General features: G+C 48.0%; 1 protein-coding gene across 3 annotated transcripts in view; it reads left to right on the forward strand.

Moving 5' to 3' along the window:
* LOC144162671 (cAMP-dependent protein kinase catalytic subunit 1-like) overlaps nucleotides 1-16,690 on the forward strand; it is a gene marked incomplete in the record, with an annotated part of 437,842 nt that overhangs the window by 251,555 nt on the left and 169,597 nt on the right. For all 3 annotated transcript variants that reach the window (XM_077693296.1, XM_077693297.1, XM_077693298.1), the window contains 1 exon segment: nucleotides 14,500-14,805. In XM_077693296.1, coding sequence (XP_077549422.1) covers nucleotides 14,500-14,805 — 306 coding nt within the window.

Genomic DNA, 16,690 nt, shown 5'->3' on the forward strand with positions numbered 1-16,690 from the left:
GAACTCAAAATGGACTCAAACTCAAAATGTACTCAGAACTCAAAATGGACTCAAACTCAAAATGTACTCAGAACTCAAAATGAGCTCAAACTGAAATTGTACTCAGAACTCAAAATGAACTCAAACTCAAAATGGACTCAAACTCAAAATGTACTCAGAACTCAAAATGGACTCAAACTCAAAGTGCACTCAGAACTCAAAATGAACTCAAACTCAAAATGTACTCAGAACTCAAAATGGACTCAAACTCAAATTGTACTCAGAACTCAAAATGGACTCAAACTCAAAATGTACTCAGAACTCAAAATGGACTCAAACTCAAAATGTACTCAGAACTCAAAATGGACTCAAACTCAAAATGTACTCAGAACTCAAAATGGACTCAAACTCAAAATGTACTCAGAACTCAAAATGGACTCAAACTCAAAATGTACTCAGAACTCAAAATGAACTCAAACTCAGTCGTGATCACTCGGCTCAAACTCACTCAAGCTCAAACTCACCATGCCACACTAGCCTCGCGCTCACTCAAACTCAAACTCACGCGTGAGTTTGAGTCCAAATGAGTCTGAGTGAGTGGACTCATGAGTGAGTTTGCCGACCTCTGCTTAGTCCGTAGACAACCTGTTGCGGCCTAGTCTCTTGGCTCATCGTCGTCGTTGTCGTCCGCGCTTCGTCGTTCCTTGCAGCTGGGGTGGCAGCCGCGCCGGCCGCTGGGGGCGCGGCAGCTGCGGCCGATGGAACACTTGATGAGCGTTGCAGCCGGGCCTTTAGGCCTAACTGGCGGCCTGCCGGGGGGTACGGTACTGGCGGGGTCGATTCCGAAGGTCTGGTAGGCTTGATCGGGCCAATCTTGGTGTCGATCAAGTCAGCGCATACTCATAAACATAACAAAACCAAAGACGGTGCCAGGGACGCGTTATTTACGCGCACAGAGCAGAAAACAGCGGGAGCACATGTGGGGCGAAACCGCTCGGCGTTCCACAGCCTGCGATGAAAAAATTGTATGGAGCGCAGGCGTTATTCCCCGGAGAACTGCTATTGCAGCCAGCGCCCCCTAAAAGTTTTCAAATAAAACTCAGCAGTTATTTAACGAGTTTGATAAAGCTTTATACCTTAAAGCAAAGAAATAACACTATTTACGGCAATAAATAAGGAATAATTTAGCGAACAAAACTTCTAAAACCAACCGGTAAGTAGCGGCCGCCAGGGGCACTGGTTACAACAGGAGTGTCTCAGAGTAGAAATTTTCATCGCCATGGAGGAAAGAAAAGGTTAGGAGAGGCCCTGACGTCACATTTGTGAAGCCGAGTCCCGCCATGACTTGAGCCCACGGAGCCCAGCACTCTATCCCATCATCCTTTGCTGTCTCCGGTTTGATTTGACTAACATGGCGTCGCCCTGCCCTCCCGCTTCCAAGCGAAAACAGCTTCGTCGCTAATTCCTCGGTGCGATGTCATCTTCTAAGCTGTTGATTTTGCCTTCAATTTGCCCATTCTAACCCTCACCAAGAGTTTCAATCGAAAAACGGCATTCGTTTTTGCGATAGAAGGACGATTTTTCAGCTATTCAGCCTGGCAAAGTAGCGTTTGTCGTCGTCATAGCAACAGGCTCGCGCGATGGCGAACGCAGGCGCCTCCGACGGCAGAGTTTTCAAACTGGCCTAATCTAAAAACGTTTGTCGTAGCGACTGCGCTGGTTTGCAAGCGTAGCGAAGCAGCCACATACCAAGCGCCTTAAAAATTTGTCCGTTCTATTCGCCCAAATTTGGCCGCCGCAGTTGTAAACAAGTAAGCAACATTGTCCATGGGCTCAAGAAAAATCACGTGACTTCCTTCACACTTTTCGCAATGCATTGGGGTGCTAGGGGCCTCTCCTGAGTATTCTTTCCTCCATGTTCATCGCCAAAGGGACGCCCCCAATCGTTCCCGAACGACACACCTCTCTGTTCTAGTACCGGAACTGAGCAGTACACATTCGTATTGGCAAATTAAAGGGACACTGAAGTGATATGTAAACATTGCGGGATTACTTGCGCAAATTGTAGTCCGGAGTCCCCAGGCCATGTTTCGACCACTCTAGGCGCGTTTACGCGATTTTATTTAGTAGAAAAACTAATTCGAAAATGCTGTCCTCCTCTCTTTATGCTCGCCCATTTTCTGTGGCGTTTTCGTGTGACGTCAGGAGGGGATGAGCTGGCAATTGGCTGCGCCACGGCTGCGCTACTGCACGGCTCCCCGGCCGACGGAGTCAGTCGGCCCAGCGTTTCGTCCGCCGGCCGCCGGCGGGTCGTCGCAATCAAGGAGGTTAAAAAAAATTGCTTGGTTGCAATTCGTTCGCTTAGTTGAAACGAAGCCAGGACACGTTTGTGAATGGAAGAATGTGCCTTTCTTTACTTTGTTTGTTGTACACTGTATCTAGCTCCAAGTCAAGGTCGCTTCACACAAGCGCTCGACGCTTCGCTGACTGTTACGCCAGTAGGAAAATATAAGGCCTCTTGAAGGCGGGAGAAGAGTCAGCGAAGTCAATATAGGTACTAAGGAAATAAAATCAACTGATATTTTTACCGTACAGCGTAAAACTAGGGCGCGGGAAGCACTTTTTTGCGCTGGGCGAACAAGCACAGCGGTCAGCAGCACGACTACGCATCTGCGAACGCTTTTCCGTCTACGAAATGCAATTGCTAGACGTGAGCTACTGTGGAAACTCGGGCGACGCTTACTGCACGATCGCAGTACAACAAATAGTCACCTAAGCTGCTTGAAATGCCAAAACTAAATAAAAGTGTAAACCAGTTGCCCGCTCCGTGGCTCAGTGGTTTGGGGCGTTGGGTATGTCACCGCAAATGTTTTGCAAGTCACCAATTCGAATCCCCGCGGGTGCGTGCTTTTTTTTTTTTTTTTGTAAGTTAACTTTTTTGTTTTCTTTCAATGTTTTCTATATTGAGTTCACCTTTTTTTGGGCCGCAATGTTCATGGCTACACGAACTAGTTCACAAAACGCGCGCATGCCGGCACTGGCGCGCTAGCGAGTTCTCGTTGGCGTGCTGTTGCCATAAGCACCGACTGCTTGCAGGCAGTGGGCACAGGCCAGAATGAACAGACCCTTGGCCTGGTGCGAACACGCTTTTTACGATACAGGCATGAGGGAGGCAAGCTCCAAATATATGGAAAAGCGCATGACATTTGGACGTCTGCGGGTACGCGGAGGGCGTTCATGCACTGCGTAGGTCTCGGATAGTGAATGCTACGACTACAAGCCGTCCTGGGAGGCTTATCTTGTGCATTTTACAGCCGACAACATGGAAGAAGCGCGGTACGATGATTACTGAGATATTGAGAATGCCCATCCAACAACGCCATTGGTTATGTTTTACAGAACCGAAACCGAAACCGAAACTTGTGTGATTGCTAACCTTGGGCATCGTCCAATCACGGCGCCCCTCCTCCCAACGTCACAGCCTTAGTTGGTGCGGCCGCCGCAAACCGCGCATGGTAGTTTTTCTTCTTTCGCGCTTTGTAAAATAATTACCGATTTGTCAACCGGATAAACGATGAAAAGTGTGCTAATTTGAGCCAGTCTACGCAGTGCAAGCAAAAACGGGAGCTTGACAAATTGACTTCAGTGTCCCTTTAATGAGACCAACCAAATAGTGTTGCCAGTTTTGGTTAGTCCCCCGCGTCGACATGTGCCGTGTGCTCGTGAGCATCAGTCTGTGCGTAATATGGGGTCAGCAAATCGTCCTGGCGAATGTGAAAATATAACCGAAAAAGGCCGACGCACGAAATAACAGGTGTCTTCGATTTAGCTGCACTCGCTGCACTCATTCAGCTTGTGCAACATTCGCCTCTTCGAATTTCGAGTGCGACGCGCGGCGCCTGCACTTTTCGCCTCGAGCGCAGGATGAGTTCGCGGCTTTCCCGGCACTTCTCAGGGAGTAGGTGCAGACAACAAAGTGCAGGACCGAAGGTTCGGCAGTGACGCCGCCTGCGCTGAACTGGCTGAACTAGTTCTGAACTGACGCAGAAAGTGCCTGCAGGCCAAATCGAATAGACCTACCGTCACTCAGTGGGGTGCAACTGGACGTGATGCCAGCGGAAGCAATACGTCACTTCCAGCGACGTAATAATATCCGTGACGTCAGCCTAGCGCGGTGGAGCGGCACAGCGAGTTGAACGAGTGGGTTATGAGCCGGATGCCTGAAGACTAAGCACTGCATAAATATTTAATGAGCGGGTATTGGCCCGCAGCTTTCGGGGTACCTATGATAAAAGACTCGCTCAACTCTTCGTCTTTCGGGAACATTTTTGTCCATTTTTTAAGCTCTCCTCTTTACGCGTCTCGTTACGCTTTGCGCTTTAAGCGCCTCTCCGCCTTATATAACGAGCGCTGTGCACGCGATGCGACCGAAATAAAGAACTTAGCCGGCTTGCGCATGTTGAGGGGACTTTGTAGAGATTTTTGTTCCCACAACGAGAAGGCAATTTCCGCCTCGAGCTCATCACTTCCACCCACGCGTTCCAGGTGCGGGCGTGGGCGCCCCGTGCAAAACGCACCGTGAACGCTCCAAATAGCGATTCCCGCGGCAGGTGCGCTATTTCGAGTCGTGATGAGTTGGACATAAAAATGGAAGGAACAGCACGGAGCTGCAGTGCGAACAACAATGCGAGACAACCGGACGCGTGGGCGCAGCAAAGTCGGGGCGCAGAGCAAATAAATGCCGACCAGTACATGGCAGACCTCACCTAGAAATAAAGGAGAAAGAACGCTGCAGAATGTCAACAAACAGGTGATCCATCATTGCTTGTGTTTTGTAATAAAATCAACTTGCAAATATTCTACCGCTGGAGTGCTTAGCCAGAACAGAGAAAAAGACTATGTAAAACAAAAATGAATAAAGCTAAATGAATGAATGAATGAATGAAATTTGTTCCGTCTTTCATGACCTTCCCACGCGCGCCACTGCGTCGGGGGACAGGGTTTTTCTTCCTTTAATGAACACATCCTCTCTCCATATACCCATTTTTTCTTCATAAGTTGTTATAGTACTACTACTACTACTACTACTACTACTACTACTACTACTACTACTACTGCAACTCTCTCTCTCTCTCTCTCTCTCTCTCTCTCTCTCTCTCTCTCTCTCTATCTCTCTCTCTCTCTCTCTCTCTCACTCACTCGCACACACACACACACGCACACACACACACACACACGCACACACACACACGCGCACACACACACACGCACACACACACACACACACACACACACACACACACACACACACACACACACACACACACACACACACACACACACACACACACACACTCCATCCATCAATTCATCCATCTATTCATCCATTTATCCACCCATTCATCCGTCCGTCCGTGCGTCCTAATTTATCAATTTTCTCTTCTTTTTGTTGCTCGTGTTTCGGGACCATCCGAATTTTTCAACAACCCATGAAGGTCTACTACACGCCATATCGCGCAAAATAACCGTACAAAACACAAAACATCTGCAAATGCCTGAACGGACAACGTTCAGGGTAAACTGCTTCGCATGGGTGGCGGCAACTCATTGCTACTAGTGCGGGTGCTCGCCAAGATTCGAAGCCTCTACATTCAGGTACAAACATAGAGAGAAAGCGAACTGGCGAAAAATGGAAGCGGGCGCAATCAATAAACTCGGGGATAAATGCTTAATCCATTCATCATTCATGTTAATTTTCTAGAAAAATACTTGGAAAAATTAAAAAAGAAGGAATAAGTAGCCGCTTCTCGGAACGATCGACGGCCTCATGTCTCTCTTATCGTTGCCGGACGCCTTTTTACCATCTCAATAAAAAGCGCATTTGGATAAAAACCGGTGACGCGCTGCTGGTTATCAGTTTGTAACATGTATGTATGTATGTAAGTGTGTATGTATGTATGTATGTATGTATGTATGTATGTATGTATGTATGTATGTATGTATGTATGTATGTATGTATGTATGTATGTATGTATGTATGTATGTATGTATGCATGCATGCATATGCGTGTGTGTATGTATGCGCGCATGTATGTATGTATTGTGGGGTTATAGAGGGGTTATAGTAGATTGGTTTACTTTTCCCTGCAATAGCAAAACCGGCGACGAGAGAGACTAATCCGTCTTCGTCTTCTCGTTTCGTCCAGCTAGCAAGCTATCTCCCACCCCGCGGCTGCGCGCTGTGCCGCGCCAGCCGCGGCGGGCCGTGGCTCGCCGGAACAAAGGAAGCGACAAGTGTTTTCGCTCATTGACATTTATTACCGAATAATAAACATTCAAAGAGCATGCAGGCTAGCTGGTTGACGGCGAGGATCTAGTTCCTCGCCCGGGCAATTTAAGGGAATCGAGAGGTTCGACTCACCGCGACAACAGTCATCGCCGGGGCGCCGCCGCAGCGCGCTCGCGTTTGCCTCGCTGGGACACCGATGGCAGCCATTGTCGCCCTCCTTTTGCCCGATCCTCGAAGGAAGGAGGTCGCTAGGCACGTCCTTTCGCCTCGCTTCCCGAGCTCCGACTCCCCCGCAGCTCGCATCCCGCACGCGCTCGCCGGCTTAAAGACACTCCTACGGCGAGGAGGTAGATCCCCCTCGCCGACGTCTTGCCGAGCAAGTTCCCGCGAGGAGCAAGCGGTGTGGCGAAGCCGAACCAAAGGGAACGCGCTAAGGTCGCGTTCCCACAGTATGTATGTATGTATGCATGCGTGTATGTATGTGTGTACGTATGTATGTGTGTGTGTGTATCTGTTGTTTGAAGAGGCGGACTTAGCATTGCATAACAGGGCTAGTAATTGTTCCGCCTAATCGACCCCGTGTATAAATGTTTCTCCAGTAGTGCTTGATCTCGGGCTAGTTGGTGTAATATTCTTTTGAAGGGAGTTTGCACTGGATATGCTCACAAAGACAGACGCAGAAAAAGAGACATATTTTTCCACGCGAATACGGCTTAATAAATTCTAAATAAATAAGTTCTCATAAAGTGCACGTTTTTTTTTTCTGTGTCCGTCTTTGTGCGCACATCCAGTGCGAATTCCCTTCAAAAGTATGTTTCTTCATATGAAAATGACTTTAGTTGTGAATGGCGCCTGGTTTCTTAACCCCGCAACTTTCGTTCGCGTCTTCTTTTCGCCTTTGAGACGTGAACATAGACGAACTCGCCCAACTTCCTGTTTTGATGCTGTCTAGAACAGTTTTTCTCAACCATGAATTTCGGTGGAGTTCCACACGAATGAGGAAGGCGAGAAGGACGAACAAAGGCGACTGGAAAATTGTTTGAAGGTATTTACGCGTAGCATGCTGTCACGCATAAATAGAACTACACTGAGCACTAAGCTTTAGCCGAGTAAAAAGTTTCAATGAGCTTTCTGGGACAGTTGTTCCTAACGTGGGGTCCCACGCGAAGAAGCAGGAATCACGGGCGAACCCTAGGAGGGCCGGAGACGTGTTCAGTATTATTTATGCGTGACATGATGTCACGCATAAAAAGTATAATCGAATGAATAAACTCATACTGCCACCTAAAGTTGCTCGTACTACACCCATTTCATGCTCGTAAGCGTGGTTGGCTTTCCTGCACAGCCTATCAGTGAGGCAGGAAAGCATGATGTCATGCATAAAAAGTATAATCAAATGAATAAACTCATACTGTCACGTAAAGTTGCTCGTACTACACCCATTTTATGCTCGTAAGTGTGGTTGGCTTTCTTGCACAGCTTATCAGTGAGGCGGGAAAGGTTACCCGCGCGTTATGCGGATAAATCACCTGATTTGACGTGTCATGCGGCAAAGCTGACAACCAGAAGTGAAACGAAGCGTGGTCACTGCTGAAATGCCTCGGCATACTCGAGGAAAGGGAAGATTATCCGTGGTTCAAAGGGTTCAAGTGAACCGGGACCCCAGGGCGTAGTCCCCACCCTACCCCCACCCCCGGGGCGAGGAAAATAACAGACTTCATGGTTTCGTTCCGAAATATTTAAGCCTGCGGCCGATTTCCGCTGATTGGAACAGAGGTTATGTGTTTCAGTAATGAACGTTCCGAAAAGGCCGTTCGTTCGTTTGATGACGTGCATAATCCTCGAGTCAGCGCACAGTTCTTCGGTCTGAGGTAAAAATATTTCACTTGCACAAAACCATGCATCGCGTAGAGCGACGGAGCTTGTTGAAGGGTCAGTGTTTCTAATCTCGCCAACAAACTGTCCCAGAAAAAGGCAGGAAAACTCTTGTGGAAACGTCTATGCCTTTCTTTTATATGAAACGCATATGAATGAAAATCGAAACCATGGTAATACGTATAAACGCCCCATTCCAACATTGAATTTCTGCGAAACACATTTTCTACACTGTGTTTAAGTATATTTTTGTAAAAATGTAAATTTATTCCGCAATTTAATAGCCGGAAGGCGTGTGCGCTATGAATGTGTTTACTGCACTTATGAAAGCGGATATTGCCTGCAAAACTGTAAACGTATTACCGGTTTAAAAGTGAACAATCCGTGCATATATGAAAATATGTATGACTGTTTATTGGAGTGTTATTACATGGCCTCGGAGATCACCCCGCACGCGTTTTGCTCAAAACGCGGGCGGGGGGATCTCGGAGGCCATCGTTATTAAAAACATTTTTGTGGAAGTTTGGTATCGACCTCGTTTCCGATAGGAGCGACATTTTTTAGAGGATTTATCTCCCCACATGATGAAAGCATTTGAATAATAGACCATTTAAATTATTTTTAGCAGTCAGACGGCATATACAATATACATAATTTCACTGTTTCCATGAAAACGCTGCTTTAGGAAAGCTTAAATTCCTGTTGCTGGATGACGTGACAAAACAGCCAGACGATTGGTAGCGTATTTACTGTAGGGATGTGCGAACAGTTTCTAAAAATGGCCCGCCTGTCTACTTCGGCAGTGTTCATCGTTAAAAACTTGCGGTCACCGACCAAAGGCTTATTAAAAGCGTAAAAAAAAGACGTTTCGGCTTCCGTATTCTCTTTTTTACGCTTTTAATAAGCCTTTGGTCGGTGACCGCAAGTTTTTAACTATCAACCTTTTACCCGACCAGACGATATTTCGTCGAACCTTAGATTTCATTACTTCGGCAGTCCTCACGCGCCAGCAACCAAAGTTCCCGCTGCCGAATTAGTGAAGCAGATAGAGGAAGCCATTTTTCACGAATGCACTTCCTGATTTTCGACAAAAGGTGTTGTCTATTGAAAATAGGGTAAACGACGCTAAACGTTAAGATGAATGAAAGAAACACATACCACACTTAAAGGGGTCCTGAAATACCTTCCGTCGATGCATGGATGTACATGTAACCAAATAAGACAATGTATTAGCAATCTCCTCCCGCAAGAATTTTGTTAAAGCGATGACTATTAGCTGAGAAATCGTAAATCAAAAACCGCGCATTATCGTCGCGCCGCGTTTCCTCCTCTTTTCAACTGTTGACGGCGCGAGAGCACTCCCTCCCATGATGCTGCGCTAGTCAGCGGTGACGTACTTCCGCATTACGCTCCTCCGACTGCCGTCTGCTACGGGCAAGTTTTGTTGACACCGGTTGACACCATGAATTCCGCACTCCGCTCAAGGATGGATAAGCGAACGAAAAATCTGGCCGCATGTGTGCGGTGGCCTGGCCTTGCCATTTCGCGGTGTGCGTTGCTGCAGTGCAGCACGTGACTTTTAATCGGCGGCGAACTCGCAGCCGCTGGGGAGGATCTTGCGCTCGGTCCCTTTCATGCACCGCGCACTGTTTATCCAAAAAGCGCCTTATCAGATGTGGCCCCGCTGGTGCCGGGTCTTATTTTGTGGTGGTGGTAATTCCTGCCGGCGCCATGTGAAAAAGACATTTTAAACCGATACAGAACCCGTGCACAAAACGCTTCAATCATGTGACCAGTTCAGCTTGGGGCGACGCGTGGTGGAGAGCGGCAACGTTGGCAAAACATGCTCCGGCGCGGCTCTGAGCTTTCTAGCGCTGGAGCGAGCGCCTTTCTTTGACGATCTCCAACATCGGTTGCCTTGGCAACAAGGCACAAACCGCCCCAGAGGCCAGTTACGCTTGCGTGATCCCGGTTCAGCTCGAGGCCCCACCTCGCGACATGTGGGCACTGCAGACGTACCACTCACTCTCATTAGGAAGTGTGAGATGCGTTTGGCATTACAGGAGGCGATGGTGTGTGTGTTGTGGACGCCTTTGTTTCGCGATGAAATGCGACGTTGTGCTTCTGCGGGTGGATAGTGCTTCCCATGGTCTGGATTATCTTTCTCGAGCGACGTACGACTCAACCTCGCATGGGGTATGTGCAGTGTGCGTGGCTAAAAGCCATCTCGGCTTGCGCGCCAGACTTAAGTGACTTGCTGTTCGTCCCCGCAAACCGCGCGCGAGGTGAGTGCCGAATTTACGACGGGCAGGAGGATGCAACCCATCGTCTGTCAATCGCGGTTCAGACTTGCAACGCATGTTGTGACGTTGTGTTCGTTCGAAACGCATCTCTGGATTGTTTTGAAGTGGAAAAAAATGTATCCGTCAAACCCGGGCATTCGGCTCTGCGATTGCACGAAAGAAGTGCCACGGGGCTTCAACGCTTTCTTTATGGAACGTACTCCGGTAAGAGAATATCCATGTCGTGTTATGGCCGTGTTGCATTCAATACGAACGGTTAAGCGTTTGTTTACACTTGTTTCGTTTGTCGTAAAATGTCCAAGCACTCCGGCACTACGCTGGCAGATCAGCCGGCGAGTCGACGCTGAGCAGACGACTCATCTCTTTGCCGGAAGTGCGTGAAAAAGCCGCCCAATAGCAGGATGTCTAGCTCATGACGAACATCGGGGAATCGATGATGTAGACATGTGAAGATGGCGGCGTCCAAAAACACGAAGGAAAGGGTGAGAAAAAAAGCGACAAACTTTGCAACAAAAGTGTGAGCTTTCCGCTGCGCGTAAAATAGTAATACTTGGCCCAGATGACCTTGACGACCCAATCTAACGATTGCGCTACTTCATTTAGTGTGCTCAAAATGCCTTTCAGGGCCCCTTTAAGACTGCACTTCAAAGTGCCGTGTGCATTTCTTGCTTTCGTCCCAACTTCTCGCGCAGTTTACCTTTCTTTCAGTATCAACCAACTAGCCGCAGAAATCTTAATGCCGTCTATTTCTCTTCACCCTGGTGGCAATCTCTCCACGTGCCCTGCGAGAAAGTGGACGCCAGGCGATGTTCATGAACACGCCGAAACTTCTTCGAGTAAATGCGGCATGTGCTATTTGCGGCTAATTATAAAAAGCGTCAAGTCTTAAGAACGACGAGAAAGTAAAGCGGGAGGAGGGGAGGGGGGGAAGGATTGTTTTATTCGAAATCCGTGGTTTTTTAACCGTGCCCTCGCCACTGCTAATCCGGCCCTGTCCCCGTTTCAGAACCAGGCCTGGTTCAAAAAATATGCTGCAGGAACCACTTCCGCCTTCTTGTGTTTTTCTTCAAGCGTTTTGCTTTTGTAATGTATAGTGCAAAAAAAATCGAAATAATATTTCTATTGTTTTGTTGCTGGTTAGCTGCGAACCCTCGCCGTATGAACAAGCGCATACGGTGCAAAGTTTGTAATGTATTCGTGTTGTGATTTTCCTGATTCCCGGCTGAGGAGTATGTTCTCGCATTGGCAGAGAAACCTTAGGTCTCTTCGATTTGGCCCGCACTTTCTTCACGAGTTCAGAATGAGTTCAGCCAGTTCAGCACAGGTGGCGCCACTGCAGAACCGGTCCTGCACTTTTGTCGTCTGCTTCTGCACTTCCTGCCTGGGAAGTGCAGGGGAAGCCGTGAACTCACCCTGCGCTCTCTGCACCGTCGGTAAATTGAAGATAAAAGTGCAGGCGCCGCGCGCTGCACTCAAAAAATCGAAGAGGCGAGGGCTGCACTACCTGAATGAGTGCAGCGAGTGCAGCCAAATCGAAGACACTTCTTGTACGAAACTTTCGCGTACAAAACTGTTCCTTGATTCGACGTAGCCGTACGCATCCCCCGGCCCATCTTACGCGTACGTGAACGCCCACAAGCGTTAGACTGACTATGAATTGTTTGAAAAACTTTTATGGGAGGCGCTAAGTCGTTTATTTTCGTTGTTTTGTCGAGGCGCTGAAGGAAGCAACCGCAAGCAAAGAAGCCTCAGCGGCATGCGTCGCCGCCTACCGCTTTTCTCCGTAACCACGGCTCGCGGCTCTAACGGCGCGGGTTTTCGAATGAAGCAAATTCCGACCTACCGCACAATTAATTCCCGTGATAGCGAAAGATGATGATCGTATTTATTGTAATACGGGTACTTCCCAATAGGATAAGATCTGGTCAAGATCAAAGTGCATTTTGTTATTCTTACATGTTGCTAACCTTACTTACTGCATTGTTAATTGCCTTATATTTCAGGTGCCAAGTCTGTGTTAACCTCTGTAAATGTAACAAGCATTCTAATTAAATTCTGTTCTTATCAGCCAAATATCGGATGCGCGTCCTATTTAAACCAGCTTACTAAACTAATTTCTTGCTCATGTAAATAACTGTTTTAAAGGAGCCATGAATACAAAATACAAGTTTGTTTTATTCGAAAGATTTCATGTTTTATAGAGCCCCCAGCGCTTGTCCTGATACAAACGATGCTTTATTCACTGAGAAATTAATGAATTTCAGTTAAAATTTTGATTTTACCGCTAAATCACGTGTTTTTGTGGTCTGCAATGACATCACAGGAACCGACCCTTCTGCAGCCTTGGGTGCCTTGATTCACGCGTCCGCCGTGCAGGGTGGAGGCACGTATATGCTGGTGCCGCTATTTTGGGTCACTCGCTCGCCGCCGAAACAAGTCATTGTGCCAAAACCGTGTTAAAATTATCGCCGCAACGTGGTTTACTGGTGAAGTCGAATCATCTTATCTGTTTCGCGTTCCTGGGTCTCGTGGGAAACGAAAAGAACAACGCGTTGAGCACGTTGGCCCAATTGCCGCGGCACGGGACCGTTCAAAGGTGTCTCCGCCCTGCACGGCGGCGCTGGCGTCGAGGCACTCGCGCGTTTGTTTACATAACTCAACCGAGATGGCGCCACCCTACCGTGGCCAGCTGTTTTCTGCCTTTGGTTTGTTTTTGACCGTATTTAAACCTGGCTTGTTTTTGTTCTGGCAGAAAATAATCGTTTCGTGAAACCTATAGTGCTCGCTCGACAAATATGGTCACGTAAGACACCGTTGCTTGCTTCAATCGGCCAGTGTTGTCTGAGACAACCACAAAGCCCCGGAGTGCTGTGCAGCTAAACCAAGCATAGTGCGCGCAGCACCAACAGCAGTACGTATCAGTACTTATATGATTGCATATGCTTTCGTAACTTTCACTGTTTGTCCCACCATTCTTATTGCTTTAAAAAGAATGTGCCCTAAATTTAAGCACAAATAGCTCGTTCTGCAAGCTTTTAAGTTCAGCCTAATTTGCGTTTGCTTTTGCCGGCCTCCGCCAATATCAGAGTAAGCTGGTATGACATCATAGGTTCTGTTGCGCGAAATGAGCGAGTGGGTCGCATGGCCATTCCCTTTTTTCCTAATTATATAGCTTATTTGAGTGAAGTTTACGTTAAAACTGTTGTCAGTATGATTGTAACGAGGCTATCTTTTGAATGAACCAAACTTGTGTTTTGTCTTCATGGCTCCTTTAAACCGGGGATGTGACGTGTGCTTGGTTTTACTCAGCAAAAAAAAAAAAAAAATGTGTTCGTCTCTAAGTCGTCGTGACGCATCGTCAACGTCATCAAAATCTTGGTTCGCTCCTTCTCAACTATTTATTATTTATTCAGCAGAAGGGCGACTCCTTGAGTGTGTACTTGTCGCCCTAGCTTTACTCCTGCATTTCCCATGCGCGTGAACAACCTTGCGGCAGAGCCAACTTTATCGCGAATGCTTAGCGTGACTGTTGTCTTGCAAGTGGCCGCTAAGGAGACTCCATCGTCACTCTGAGTTTCACTCGAGTCGTTCAGTGAAGTTGCAAACGTTCACAATTCCCGTCTGCTGTAAATGCATGGTCATTTACGGAGGGAGTGTGGTTGGGGAAAAGGGCTGCAACTGTTGTTTTACGGGAACTGTTCGGAAACAAATTATACGAAAATGGGTCGCAACGGCAGCTAGATCATTACACAGAGTTTAATTTACGTTTACCAATCAGTCAGTTCACAATAATTGCGTTGGTACCTTCGCTCAAACTTACTTCTGTGTCACCTTCAAGGGTTCGATGAAACTTCTTGTCAGGAGGTCATATTTTGAAGTGTGAAACTGCGGTCACCCGCTTTGACTGCAACTTAGTCTGGGACTGCGATTTCGTTACACTTGACCTTTCTGTCGCGCTCTAAGCAGCTTGGCTGGTCACCGCCTTAACACAGTGAAATGCCTCCTGACTTTGTTTCTTTCTCTCCCTCCCCTTCCCCGACCTCTGTGCCGCAGGCCCCGTGGAGGTGGTGGCGGTGACGCTGTACGACGCCTTCGACGGCCAGCAGCAGCAGCAGCAGCCGAAGAGCGCCAGCGCGCCCGCCACACCCCAGGGAGGCGGTGCCGGCGGACACGCCGCCTCGCAGAGCTCGCAGCTCTTCCAGCACAAGGATAAGGACAAGTCGGCCAAGGGCAACGGGCTCAGCTTGCCACCCGCACAGTCCGCACCCTGCACGCCGCCGCCGAGCTCCGCAACCAGCACGTCCGGCCTGGCGACCACATCAGGGGACAACATGGCCGACCTCAAGGAACCCAAGGACTGTGAGTGGTGCATGCGTTTTCTCACAGGGTCCGTTGAGCAGGTTCCGTTCTGCGATTGTGCACGCTACTCGTGGCAACTGTCCACTGGCATCATATCATAGCCGGTGCAAGTTAAAGTCAGCTTGTTTCGCAGGCCTTTGGTCGAAACAACGGCATTAGCTTCCAATCGCAGCCGCATTTCTTACCGAGAGCGGCTATTTCACTGTTTTTAGCCACGACGTCGTTGAAGCTGGCCACGGAAGCGGACTGGTTTTTCGACCATTGAAGCTGCGGTCAGGGCCAGGCTTTTTCATCTAAGTGGTGTTAGGTGATGCCTGGAATACCGACTCGGTTAAACTGCTGTACTGACGTGACTGTGCGTTGTTTTTGCTTTGTGTTTCTGCCGGCGTAAACTGGCGTTCAGGCCCTGCGTAAGTTGCAGAGTAATGCTTAGATTTCTTTCACCCTTTCTGACGCATCTTGAAGCATGGCATGATAAGTTAAGTGTGGCTGAAGCAACACCGCTTGAAGTGCTCGTCTGTGCCCTTTCCCTTCCCTCGTTCCTTGCGCTCTTGTAAACTTCCACGGTGCCTGAGGACTTGCCTGCGCCGGCATCATCCATCAAGAAGCATGGCGCATGATCGTTACCGGCGCAGTCATGTCCGCAGTCCTGGGTTGTCAAGAAACGCCGAAGCTACATACGCGGTCGAACTAAATCAAATTCCTCTACGTTGTGGCTATTTGCAGATCGCGACAATGTCGTGTCGCAACTCCTACTCTACCGCACGTCGTTAGACACGAACGTGGGATGCTATCTCTTACCGTAAAACGTTATTATATCTCTTACCGTAAAACGTTATTAGACCCTGGCGCATTGATTGATGTCGGGACCTACAGCTTAAACGAAGAAAAATAAACAAGGGACGCCGTGGACACAGATTAGTTATTTGAAAACCCCGCCAGTGTTGGGTTGTCTTCTATTTCCGTCGCTAAGCAGCGCCACCGTTCAGAGGGTGGTTGTCTTGAGCGCGCGCGGAGCTCCAGGGAAATGTGCAGTGCTAAATTGATGGCAACGAATGTGGGACTGAACAAGTGTTCTTTGAATTATTGTAGCCGACGGGATGTAGCGAAATATTAGCGGGCAGCTGTTTTTGTTTTGGCCAAAGGGCCACATTCCTTTCCCACACACAAAAATGTACTAAACAGATGCACGGCATCTGAAAATTCTGCACGGCATCTGCACGGCTTATCATTTGCAAAACAGCTGTTTGACAATCCTACCAATGCTGCATATTTCTCTATTTTCCCACTAACTAATAGCGTCGTTACAAAAAAGAAAAAACAGAGAAAATTACAACAGTAGTGAGTGGCTAGCTAAATGGGTCAATGTACTGGCTTAAACAAAAATCTTCATGGTTTTTCAAAAGTTTCAACGTCACAAATAAAAACTGAAGTTTCATTGTCGAAATCAGACGAAATGCCGTATGCAGCAGAGTGGGAAAAACGTTATTGATTGTAATTAGAGCAAACACATTCTACTTCAATTAGGTGCAGCCTGAAAAACTTTTGTCATTGCGTGGAGACTTTACACAAAGTCTGCATATGAATAGCCACGAAAGCAATAGCGCATTAGATATAACGTATCGTTTGGACGGAAGTCTTGACAAGATATCAAAACGACCGTTTGAAACTCCCGCTCGACAAATCTGTTCAGTTTTGTCCCACCAGATGGCAGGACCACCGCGCAAAGTTTGAAACTCCCGCTCCAACAAAGCCATTCATTTTTGTCCCACTAGATGGCACGAGCACCGCGCTAAGGTTGTTTGATGCCTTCCTCCATGTTTGAAGCGGCGGCAAGGGCACGGAATGGCACGGAGTAAGATGCTCCGTGGGCATTCCGTGGGCT

The sequence above is a fragment of the Haemaphysalis longicornis genome, unplaced genomic scaffold (assembly GCF_048455015.1).
Source record: "Haemaphysalis longicornis isolate Haplotype H1 unplaced genomic scaffold, Haemaphysalis longicornis Haplotype H1 scaffold_12, whole genome shotgun sequence".
Taxonomy (NCBI): Eukaryota; Metazoa; Arthropoda; class Arachnida; order Ixodida; family Ixodidae; genus Haemaphysalis; species Haemaphysalis longicornis.